The following is a 12,808-nucleotide window of genomic DNA, read 5'->3' as shown; positions in this document are numbered from 1 at the left end:
GAGTACTTCAGGTCTACAGCTTTCCTTTTTTCTCTTTCTTTTTTTTTTTTTTTTTTGGTAATGCAAGTTTTCTGACAATAAATTTCAGAAACTTTTGTTTTCAGCATTCCCCTGGGAAAAGAGAAAAAAATCACACCAATTCTCCCTCTTATCGGATACTGTAATTCTTTTTCTAATCTTAATTCAATTTAGATTATTATCTTTTTAGATTATTATCTTTAGATATATATTATTCTATTTTGATTACTTATAATAATTTAAGGAATAAAGATGTAATTTTTGCCTGAAATTCCTGTGAGTCAACTGGTAAAAATAACTACTGAAATATGTTAAAAACTATCCAAATCTACTAAATATTTAAACGAGGAGCTCTAAGACAGGTAACACTATTGCATCCACTTCCCAGATGTGTCCTTTTTAATTCTGAAGGATATCTTAAATCTAGGAAAGAAAGTACCACTTCTGCAGTGCTGAGCGATTTTGGGGGTGAAAGGACCTCTGGTTAAAAATAAAATAACTTACCGATGTATTGCATCGAAACAACCACAGGGGAAACAGTGAGTCTGTCCAATTACACAGCTACCTAAATATCAAGCTAGAACTGAAAAGTTCCAGAGTGTCTCTAGTACAAGGGAAATTCCATACATGTTTGTGTGGATTCCCAGGGCTGCCATTTCATTAGAAATCTAATAGATTTATATCAAAATAGCAAAGGTCAAACTCAGCACTATACTCCAGATGTAATTTGAGCACATTTCTCCATCTAGTTGGCAAGGTGTTCTGACAACATCCTACCACCACCCCTCCAACCTAAATAACAACTGGAAAACATTTTCAACTTAATGTATTTACTGAATATGGTTTTCAACTAAATTACAAATTTATTAATTAAAGCCAATATATTTTCGGCCTCTAGTGAACAGCATTTCCTATGTTCACATAACCCACAACAGCAGGCTGGGGATTAGTAAGAATCTTTCAGTGGGACTTTGCTTCTGAAAACAAACAGCTGATGCTCGAATTCCTGGGATTTTTCTAGGGCTGGAAGTTTAGAATTGCAAACTACCATCATTTACTGCTAAAAGATCAGGTCATAAAACTGCGCTTTAACTTACTGAAATTTTCTTACTGGTTCAAATCACAGCCAGTGAATCAATTAAACCAATTAAAATTAATATTTAGTAGAACTTACTAGCCTTGGTTTGAACTTGTAAATGAAGACTGTCCAGGGTGCAGAATACACAGCCTGGGGAAAACCTCAGCTGGATCACTAACACAGTGTCACTGAAAGCACTTCTTGGGAGGGGGGCGGGGGGTGGGAAACACAGCAAACCCCCCCAACCTCCTTTCCCCCTGCAAACCATGCTTCGCATATTTACATTTAGTTAAATGCATTTCCTATTTTGAGAATACGGCAGTCTAGTCGTTTTTAATCTAGTCTAATGGCTTGTTAGTGCAAATCACTAGTTGGTTGCCATGCAGAGAATTTCCTACCCTACAAAAAACTGACGTACAAGACATTGTCAGATTTATTAAGTGTGGCATGAATGGAAATGGAAGGAATCAATGATCATGCTCTATTACCTAAGTCAATCGTATTAGTCATCACATCTCACTATGTACTACTGATTAAATGTTGATACTGTTGGGTAATGAAGGGGGGCATGTGATATATGCATGAAGTACCTTATATCCAAGCCAGTAAGCCCAAATAACAGCAATAGCATGTTTATTTCTAGCCTCCTCCTTCAGTCGTCTCAGTTCCCTTCGCGCCTGTGATGCATTTGAAAATGGGATATAGAAAAGCTTAGGAAAGAAAAGGTTACTGCAAGTCCCCAGTGGTGCAAGAAAGAAAGAAAGAAACAAGTCACTACAAACAGCAAATATTAAAGCATGTCCCAGCTTCCCAGACTGCACCAGCAAAAGAATGTTAGCAGCAAGAGAAACAAACAACCAAAACAATTTAAATAATTGAAGAAAAAAATCAGCAGTTTAAGCCACTGAAAATATGCCCAGATAACTTTATCCTGATGGGCCTTCTTCAGTCTATGTAGGGACAACTAAGTGCACAATTTGTTGCCATTCTCTTACCTGGGTACCATGCCAATAAGCAGCAATTACTGTGGCAGCCTCGTTACAACGCTTCTGATGTTTAAGTTCCCGAAGAAGTTTCCGAGCCTGTAAACCATTGAAAAAGATTGTTTTATTAAAAAAAAAAAATTACTATCATTTCTTAATGATTTTCAACTAGGGCACTGCAACCTATAAATCTAGGCAAAACCAAAAAAACCAACAACGCCTCCAAATCTCCAAGCAAATAAATTCATAAATGCTACGCAGCCTAACGTCCGCTGGTCCCGGGAGGATTCTGCACGCAGTGAGAGCTCGGGATGGGCAGTGCAGGGGATCTCAGCTCAATGGTTAGTTGTCTCCCAGATTTGCTGCATCACCCAAGATATCTATGTGTCTGTCTGTACAACGGCAACAATGCTTTTGCTCCACACGGTGTACGTCCTAGCCATTTACACTGCAATAAAGAATAAATTGCCTGGCTTCAGGTCACACTTGAGGTCACACCAGGCTTTTACCCAGGGCAGCACTACCACAAACAAGCGTGTTCTCCAGTGAGAAATGGAAAACCGTAACTCAAGATGAGATGATGCTTTTACCCAGTTTTCTTCAAATAATGCTCATGGGAAAAGACAGCATGTCAACAGTTGGACTGGAAGGGTATTTTTAACTCATTTAAACAAAATAAAGACAAAGTAAAAAAAAAAATCAAGAAAAATAGCACTGTCAAATGATGCTAGCTTATTGTTGGCAAACTTTAAAACCCTCTGGGCAGGAGAGGGCTGTTCACACCTACAGCTAGTAACTGCAGCCCCCTCCTTCCCCACCTGAGAGCAAGGGAACTGACTCTAGAATTAAAGGCAGTCCTCTCTTCCCTGAACAGAGCAAAAAGCCACATTTTGTGAGGTGGCAGATGGTTAACAAGAAAACATTTTTCTCTGAAGCTGGACAGCAGTAGTTTCTTTAAGCACTGTGGCCACTTTCCTGTGAGCCGTTAACTGCATTTTTACCTGGTAGTTCAGCATCACTCCTTAAGCCTCTACTACAGGTGCAGGATTACCCCTTCATGAAGTACAAAGCTCTCAGAGAAGCAGCCAAGCTGTAGCCAGCTGAGGCAGAGGACGGGCACACAGCACAAAGTACTCGCCCAGCACAGGCTGAGCACAGGGCGCTGCCACCCCTCCGCCAAGCACACACAGAATCGAAGGCTTCACCCCAGCAACATACTGCCCAGGTGACCTAAACTATTTTCAACCTGCTTTCCATCTTGTTCATTCTTTGAGCATCCTGTTTACCATAAAATAACCTCCAACCACAACTTAGTTCTTCCACATCAGTCCCACGTCACAGTTTCCCTAAGCCCAGCGGCAGAACCCTGCTCCAGAGCTGCTGGGCTGCCCGCTTGCGTGTACCTCCATCTGCTGTGAACATCAGGCTCCCTCATTGACACACGTGAAGCGGGCACCTCTGGCCAAATTCTCCGGCAGAAGACGGCCCAAGGACAACCCAGAAGCTATCATCGTCCCAGCCACCCACGGGCACCATCTGCAGGGACATGCAGCCAGCCCAGGCTGCACACAGATGTCCCAAACCCACCTCTTCATGGCAAAGGCAAACATTTAACAGCAGCCGCGGCACAGCCCCAGCTCGGTGGGAGCTGGCGTGGAAGTCGGGAGGCTCAGTGCGTTTGGAATGTGTTTCCTGACCCGCTCCTTACCTCCCCGTGCAGACACAGCTGCAACAGAAAACTCACCTTCCATCCTCTGATGTAAGACTGAACTATAATAGCCGAACTCTTTATCTTCTGATACTTTTTTTGTTGCTGTATTGGAAGTAAATATGTGATACTTAGAACATTTGCAACTGCAAAACACTGTGTGATAAAACATTCGTTACTAACATTTGAAAATACGATTAAGGATACAAGCACTAAACGTAAAAAATGAACAATTTTTCATCATGCGGATGAGAGTGTAGATTCTGTACTCAACCAGAGGGGAAACAAAGCACATCAACAACGCTGCACGGACAATGTCACCCTCTGTGTACAGAAACACTAAGTTCACGGTCAGCAGCAGCACAAAAGTGACATGGATTAAACACTAACAGTAGCAGCTTTATTTGTCTGTCCCACCGACAGGGTAGCATACAAACCATCACAAATGCTCAGGTTCGTTGGCTAAGCTTTTTGCCATCTTTTCATAAGACTTGTGCTGTTCCTATTACCCACAGTCCCTTCATAATACCAAATGCTGATGATAACTTAGGAAGAGGAAAAAAGAGAACCCATGGATTCCAGAATAACATGCTGGAATTCAAGTATGCCAGTCAGAACATTAAATTTCCCAGAGAGCCGAGCATTTTCCTCCTAAAAAGCTCAGACCTCCAGTAGACCAGTGGCTAGTATACTGCTAAGTGAACAACAGCTGACAGACTTTGCAACAAGGCTTTTAGACCGCACAGTCAGCCCACTCAATGGCAGTGAACATCTCTGCAAGCCAGCATCCCCCCGAGGCCACTTTCATGCCATGGCTGACATCCGTCATGCCTTGCAAGGGAACAAACAGGCAAGTGTCTGCAGATCCTTTGGCCAAGCCTCCAGCAGAAGGAGTTGTCAAAAAGCTTGGTTCACGCAAGGAATTCCTTAGGAAACACTCCAAATCACAGCGCCTAACAGTCACGTTGGGTTAGGAGAATAGTGCCCTCCATCTACAGGAGGAGGCTGAGGGAGCATTTTTATTGTCACCCATAAGGAATTCTGAGAGTTTTGCTATGGTTTCATCCTCCATTCAAAGACAACTGCTGCCACAGTTCACCAGTGAACCAATAAAGGGCTACAGTTAATGATGTAAATATGGTCACATATTTGTTTTCCTTTCTTCACATTAAACGTTGTGCCAATCTAGCTGTGGCAACTCTATTTTCAAATCATTAAGATTGTCTGAGATCATAATGAAGCCATGTGGGCACGATGCAATTCTGTAATCATGTTGTTTGTAGAAGCGGTGCATTCGGTCATGGAAGTTCAGAGAGAAGAGTTTTCACAGTAAAAAAGCATTTATTCCTATTTCTTCCAAATGACCTGTACTTCTAATTATCCAAGACAACTGAACCAAACACTGATGGCTTTCAAGACGCCAAACAGAAGCGCTCGTTGACTAAAAACCAGTGATTGTCATTCTACAACTTGCAGTTTAAGAAGATGCTTTCTTTCCGTATCCTATATTTCATCAAGCTTTTGGATATGCACACACTAGTAAAATGCAGCTGTGTAGTAATTGTTTCAAAACTTAGAAAAGATTTGCTGGTTTTGGGTCAATGTTATTTACTAACTGAAGAAAAGAAACACGAGCCATATAACAGTACCGTTCAGTTCATGACATGGAATACGCAGTCTACAAACAGATTTGGAACTGTTTTAGAACTGTTTCAGCAGCAATACTGAACTATACGACTTCTGAGCTATCATTAAAACAAATCCCTGGGATGCTCCCAAGCAGCATTGTCGAGCCTCAGATGCAAAGGTTCCAAAAAAGGCAAAAATACAAAAAGCCTTAGGAATGACTGAATTCCACAGAATCGCACATGTATATTACTGAACATTTTTTTTCACACATTAACCATCTGTTTTGAAAGCCCTGTAACTGCCAGGCAGCATAGCGCTCCAGCTGAATGAAACAGACTCTTCCCAGCTGGGCCACCAAGTCCTGCTCTCCTGGAGCTAACGGACTCTGGTGAGCTTTTTAATATTTTAAGCAGAAGCACAATGTAAACGCTTAATATTGCTCTACAGAATTGTCTTTATGCATGTTATTGGTACTGAAATACTAACATAAAATTGAATTCTTTCAGCACTTCTCCATATATATATCAAGGAAAAATATTGTATGAAGGTTGCATGAAATACCGCAGCAAGGTTCTACGAAAAAATGTATTAAATGATGAAGACACAACCCCACACCCATTTAATAAGGACAGTATCTTACCGCGTATCTCCTGTACCAGGAAGCAATCACAATCTGGCTTTTTTTCATCAACAAGAAGTGTGTGCGGCACTTCCAACCTCTATAAATCTTCTCGATTAGAGTAGCCAGGTCCTCCAGCCGCTGCTTTCTCAGATCTTCTAGTTTGAAGAGCTGGGTGTGGGGGTTTGTAGGGTTTTGTTTGACATTGGAAGAAAAACAGCGAGGGAGAAGAGAGCAGAAAAAAACCCATAAGCAGTGCTATTGCAAGAGAAATCTCTCTGTCATTCAAGCCCCCCTTCAGATGCCTTTTGCTTTATTCATCTCCAGAGCTACAGGCAGCTACATCAGCAACGTTTGTGGCACAGATGCCGTTTGTTGCACAGAAGTTACATTAAATTCAGGCTGACAGCTACTGCAAAGTCTTAATTCACACCAATTGTACCAGCTCTAATATTAAAAAGTGCCTTTTTCAATGCTATCTTTCAAGGCAACACAGCAAAGCACCATATCTAGAAAAATCTGTAGTAACCAGCTAGTGAATTACGCAGTTTGTAACAGGCCATCCTCATGAACGACAGCTTGATTTTGCCGAAGACATTGCTCACTTACTGTTCTTGGGTTGCGGATGAATATCTTTGATCTGCCAAATGAAAATTCTTCTTCAGGGATTTCCAATTCATTAAACAGTACCTCTACTCCAGCCCTAATAAGAAGTAAACGAGCTTAACAAACATGACCCCCAGCTCTAAAACTTCTTAGTTTACATATTCACAGATTAATTTACAGGAAGTATATGAAAGCATATTTTAAATTCTTAAATAGTGCTTGACATAAGAAGATTGAAAACCTAACTCATTTACTCACTGGTTATTTAGCTAAAAGCAAGAATAATCACTGTAAAGACTCAGAATAATATGATGAAAAAAGAGCAATTTTTATTTAACAGAATCAGCAATGGCTTATCTTTTCCTCCCACATCTATAATGAGCTTACTTAAAAAAAAAAAAAAAAAGAAAGGAAAAAGGAAGAGCTCTCGCGCCAATGTCAAAATGTGAAAAAAGATCAATGAGTTTGACATATGCTAACGTTCTACACGCCACCAATTATATTTTATAAATTTTACAAATTTTATAGATGTCAACAAAAAAGGAGTCACACAGATCTTTGCTATGACTGTAACAGCACTGTTGCTGTCAATACTGCACTCCCACCGCTATCTCAATAACCTAAAGATTTAAATTGTAGCTAAAGATATTAATCTATTATGAAAGAAATTTAAATCATGCTATTGGTGGCCATGTGCAAAAAGGATTTAGAGAAGCTCATTTGCCGACCCAAGATGTCATCTATTTTTATACACGTGAATACTATGCAATTGAAAATTATATATTTAAACACAGTTGATTTGCAGGAGGTATCATCTCATAGCTCTTCTCCAATCATTATGTAAAATTATTCTTGAAAGGACAGAGGGAGATTGCATGCCTGTCTTCAAAGAAGTGGGTGTTCCTATACTTTGAAAGTCGGTTATTAAAGATAAGCGTTCTTTTGATCACTCCAGACCTCCTAGTCATTTTGATCCCACTCCAGCATCTCTCTCACCCTTTCTTTCAGGCCCAGATGAGTAAAGGCTGCAATATATTCCAAACCCAACGCGACTTCCTTGCTCACACACAAAATCTTTTCCATTAGTAGATCAGTTCATCACTAAAATCACCTCCTTTGCCAAGGAACTGTAATTTTTAGCCTACGGAAAATTACGTTTGCCAGTGAACGAACTCATCCAAAATCCAGAACAAGATGCTAAAGAACAATATACAGGTAAAACACTTGAGCTGCACTATCCTACTTCTAAATTTACTTTTAAAATAACTGAAAGTTCAATAAATTAAAAAAAAAAAATCAGAATAGGAGGAAGGCAGTAATTTCCCTCACTGGAACAGGACAGGTCAGAACACCGCTGTTTTCCTACCTGGCTGGCCCTCTCCAGTGGGGCCACGTCTGCTTGCACAGCATTTTGTACCGTTCCAGGCACGGCTCGTACGCTTGCCTGAAGGCGTAACCTGCCCTCCTGACCCGCACATTCTCCAGAAGACCGAGGTAGCGGATCTGGTGGCACACCAGGGCGTCATTGAAAACGTGCGCAGCCTTCTTGTCGTTGGGTTTGATGCATCTGGAAAAGGAAATGAACAGGGATGCTTGTTTGCAGCACTATGTGTCAACAACTATTATTGTGAGTTTAAACCATAGATTTCAATAGTTTATCCTTGGAAATCAAGATTTTTTAGTTATTATTATTATTATTATATTTAACGTCACCGAATATAAATTCACCAAAGCTTTGCCACTGGGTAACTGACCTGATATAGTTTGGATTTTTGGTCTGAAGATTTTTCATCAGGGTGGCAACCGAAGCCTTGAACTGTGAACCTGCTGTTGGTGGTCTCTTTAGATTGATCTTAGCGGGGTTACCTTCTGGGAACAAGGCTTTAATAAGGGAGTGATTGGCCTTCCACATGGCCTGGGAGAGGTCGCGGTACAGAAGATCATTATTTTTGTCAACAAATCCTTCCACCTGGTACATAACCTGAACAAGACAGAAGAGTCTCGTCAGAGCACGTTTTGAACTGCAGCACAGGCCAGTTCAAAATTGACCCAAGAAATGGATTTATCCTGCTTTCTCACGATCCGAAACAAACAAAAGATGTTTCAGCTTTCATTTCAGATTTGACATCTGGAAGACTTTTTGCCGGATAAAATTTCTGTGAACATGCTACCTGAGAAAGATGCATTTTCTCACACCACTAACAGTTCCTTGTGCTGATCAAGTCTGGTTTCTGTAATGGAAAAAATCCCTTCTCCCGTGTTAGCTCCAATGCACCACCACTTGACAATACTCCAAAACAACCTTTTTTTGGCTGACAAATGCTTTCCTCCCTCTATTTTGAATCACAGCAGCAAAAAACCCTTTTCCCTTCAAAGTACTAATGCTTACATTATTTGCCTAACTAATACAAGATATGAAATATCACCTCCTGATACCACAGCAGCAAGCAGCTTCTGCAGACCTCAAGGGACTTATTTTAAAGGACTTTTAGCAGGAAAATGGCCCAACAACAAGAAGCACGAATGCAAAGCTCTCCGCTGGAGACCCAGGAGGCATCCAGGGGAACTTCATGTAGATCTCAGGTTGCCACTAGCTTTTTGAATTTTTGAGGGTAGGGAACCTAGTTTGATTAACTGTGACAAGTCATCCAGCTGGTAACACGGACTCCTCAGCTTCATGATTTCTCAGTTCTGTGTAGATATGTGCTATGTACACAGAATATTGAATACAACTAATACTGACATAGCCATGTTTTACACAACAGCAAGCAACTGGGAACTCGGGCAGCGTTTTCCTTTGGAGCATGCGTCTCCGTTCCTGCAGGTGTGGCAAGTGCCGCTACTGAAATAACAATTCATGTGAACTTGCTTATATTTCATAAAAGGAGGGTCAGACTTTTGTTGTCCAGTGACTAGATCAAAATGTTCTCCGCTGAGGATGGAAAAACAACATTCCTCCCAAAATAGGAGGAATTCACTGACTGCTCTGCTGGGTCAGTGAATGCCCATAACAATCACAGACCCTCACCGCCTGCTAAGGCACGATCTGTTCACAGTCTTCTCGAAGTACCGGGGCATTTCCAGTTTGCTTTGAATTTCTGACAGCCAAAGAAACCTAAGTATTAATCCCCAATAGATTATATGCAGTTACAAAATCTTCTTGGCAAATGCATATAACAAAGTTACTGAACTGCTGCCTCAAAGGCTGCAAGTATGGTATTTCCAGGACTATTCTGAGTGAGCAAATTATTGAGCTATTCCAAATTGTACGACTGAGAAAACGTTAAAACCTAGGGAAACATTAAACAGTCCTAGGAAAATGAAACACTTCCCAAATATTCTTTATTGTGTGAAATTAACGGTTCAGCAGATTCGAACAAGAAGAATAGTTTCAGCCCCTACACTTGCTTTTACATTGGTTTTAATTGTCTTCTTTAAAAGAATTTAATTATTTTCATTTTAATAAATAAAAAGGCACATTGAGTCACACATCAAAAACTACCAGACTGGTATCTATTCATATTGCTTATGTCGCAAAAAGCAAACACATTTGCAAGCCCCCTGTATAGCTTTCTCTTCCATCTCTTTAAATGCAGACTGTCAGAATAAATTCAAGTTCCTTCACATGTAAAGAAGCTCCGCTTTCTCACCAACATGGCTAAGGACTTCAGCTAGTTCGGTGACAAAAACCTCATCTTCCAAAATACCTTGCCTTCGTATGTGTGCAAAATTTGTCATTCTAAACAACGCTTCATTTCCAGAGACCTAGCAGGAGGAGATGTTCACCACCAAAGCACACGGGACATCCTCTCCCACTGATGGAAAGCGAACTGCCCTCGATTTCAGCTAGAGTACTGTGATCTCAGAAAACCTTCCACCCCAAATCATGAATCTCAGGCTTAAGACTGAGAAGATCAGGACAGACCTGAATTTATTTATTTTTTTTTTAATCAGCTACTGACTCAAGGAATTCTCCTCCATTTCTGTAACCTCACTGAGCGGATGAAGAGCCTCCCTGCTGTACCATCGCTGGGCTTCCCGGGGTACAAGGCTCCCCACACACCGCGCACTCCCAGTTCCACCAGGTACCTTCCCAGCGTAATGCTGAATCCTGAAGCAGCTGTGAGGCAAGGAGGTGTCGTTGAGGAATCGGGAGCACTTGCTCATCCTGCTCTCAAAATGCTGGTGAGTGGCACAGACTTGGTTCAGTTTTTCTAAAAAGGTGTCATCGGTAACGGTTCCTGGTCTCAGGCACTCTTCGTCTAGCATGGCCAGGATTCCAGTCTGGTTCTGAAGTTTCAGGACAAGAGCTTTAGTGTCTGTTTCCATCAAGGCTGCTCACCTGTTTGACTTCTGCTACCCAGAAAAACGTTCCACGAGCCACCTCGAAGTGTGGCTCTTTTCCTCATCCCTGTTTCTAACGGATTTTTCATATCTGCATTTTTAAAAGACCGCTTCTCTGATCTTGAACTTCATGTTGGAGTTTCACATCATTTATTCAGACTCTAGAAACTCCAACTTAACAAAGTAGGCAGTTTATGGGAAAAAACAGCATATGTCTTCTGTTACTGGCTAAAAACTATTCTTTAAGGAATTCTACCTTCCTTGCAGCGCTAAGTCCATAGGAAGTCCTCTTATTAGATGCAAGTACTTTCCGTACTCAGTACTCGGCATTCAGTTACAAGCCATTGAGTTTTCTAGCGTCATTATAAAAAGAAATGTTTACAATGCTGCATGTGTATCTGCTATTGAAAACAGCACTACATGTAAACATTTAAGAGTTGTTTGGGTATTTTTCTTTTTGTTGTTTTGCACGGGTGCTACTGAACATTCCTAACAAAGTAACATATAGCCTTATGAATTTGGTTTTTGAAGTACAATCAACTTTTACCAGAAAAAATACAGATGACTAATACAATGAGTGACTTGCTTTACAAAACCAAAGCGCATAAGGCTGCGTACAGACTCTACAGGTAAATTTAATCCACACATTAAAAAATTATTCAGATAAATTCTTGAATAGAACTTACATTTTCTATTAGGTCACAAATTATAGCGTTGTTGAAATACTCAATATGAGTCCATTCAATCCCCTGTAAGAAAAAAATAAAGAAATGTGTGAACAGGAGAAGGATGAACAGGGAGCTTTTCCTTTAGGCAATTATATTCCACTTACCTAAGATACTACTTTCAGATTTAATTCTATAGGCTTACCAACCTTTTATTTATTCAGAAAGAAATGCAATCATCTACTACTAACATGATCTGTGCAAAATGACTGCCCTTGAGCAGCTGCCAAACTTGCTCTCCATTCCTTTCCCCCACCCGTGTCAGCTTCCCATGCACTCCCCTGGCGCCCCGCCACGCTCCCCCGCCCCAGCACCCTCTGCCCACGCTCCCGCTGCCTGCAAGGGAACCGGCCCATTGCCCTGCAAGCAGCCGAGAGCAACATTTCTAAGCTCTTAGTTGTTGTTTTGTTTTGTTTTTTAATGGGAGGAAGAAAGAGGGCTAAATTTAGCTGAGACCATCTGAAAAATCCAGAGGTTGGCTGTTGTTCAGATATTCCTAATACCCTTTTTTTTTTTTTCAAATATCAGTGATAAAATTTCCAAGATGAGATGCCAAATGCATCAGGGGGTAACACTGGTAGGGCAAAGGACTGGAAAAAGAAAGCACAAATTTACTTTTTCATTTGCGTTCTGTGCTATACTTCTCGCAGTTAAGTTTTATCAGAGCATTTGAAATACCATTCAAGAACCAAATTGCAGTAACGATGTTTCAAGAGTTTCACCTCAATGCAAAAAGAAAAAAAGACACGCCCAAATATTATCCTCAGGATTGTAAGGCAGGAACTTTATTTACATTTTTAGGAATGTTTATATAGCGAAGTGGTATCTCCCAATTTGAGTACAGACAGCATACACCAGTTTTCTACAGCTGCGATCCGATATTTCATCTGAGCTCTGTAGATCATGGGGGTACTCCTAAAATCCACTAAAACTTTAACTTGATGTTCACTTACAGGGTAACATCAAACACCAGAGTCTGGGTTCCAAAGTGCATCTCAAATTTCCCCATAAAGCTCACACAGCTCCCTCTAATACTTAATTGAAAGAAAACTAGAACCAAAAATATATTTGCCGTTTCTTTCCTCTCACGTGATCTTG

General features: G+C 40.8%; 1 protein-coding gene across 6 annotated transcripts in view; it reads right to left on the bottom strand.

Annotated features, from left to right (window-relative positions):
• MYO1B (myosin IB) overlaps window positions 1–12,808 on the bottom strand; it is a 113,145-nt gene that overhangs the window by 17,334 nt on the left and 83,003 nt on the right. For 4 of the 6 annotated variants that reach the window (XM_040605212.1, XM_040605214.1, XM_040605213.1 and 1 more), the window contains 8 exons: window positions 11,672–11,734; window positions 10,731–10,931; window positions 8,396–8,622; window positions 8,008–8,208; window positions 6,645–6,738; window positions 6,057–6,206; window positions 3,824–3,892; window positions 2,092–2,178 (listed from right to left, as the gene is read on the bottom strand). In XM_040605212.1, the coding sequence (XP_040461146.1) occupies window positions 2,092–2,178; window positions 3,824–3,892; window positions 6,057–6,206; window positions 6,645–6,738; window positions 8,008–8,208; window positions 8,396–8,622; window positions 10,731–10,931; window positions 11,672–11,734 (1,092 nt within the window). Of the gene's footprint in view, window positions 1–1,686; window positions 1,774–2,091; window positions 2,179–3,823; window positions 3,893–6,056; window positions 6,207–6,644; window positions 6,739–8,007; window positions 8,209–8,395; window positions 8,623–10,730; window positions 10,932–11,671; window positions 11,735–12,808 lie in introns of all 6 variants that reach the window. The other 2 variants (XM_040605211.1, XM_040605210.1) reach the window with 1 other exon arrangement.

The sequence above is a fragment of the Falco naumanni genome, chromosome 8 (genome assembly GCF_017639655.2).
Source record: "Falco naumanni isolate bFalNau1 chromosome 8, bFalNau1.pat, whole genome shotgun sequence".
NCBI lineage: Eukaryota > Metazoa > Chordata > Aves > Falconiformes > Falconidae > Falco > Falco naumanni.
This window is presented reverse-complemented; position numbering and strand designations above follow the sequence as displayed.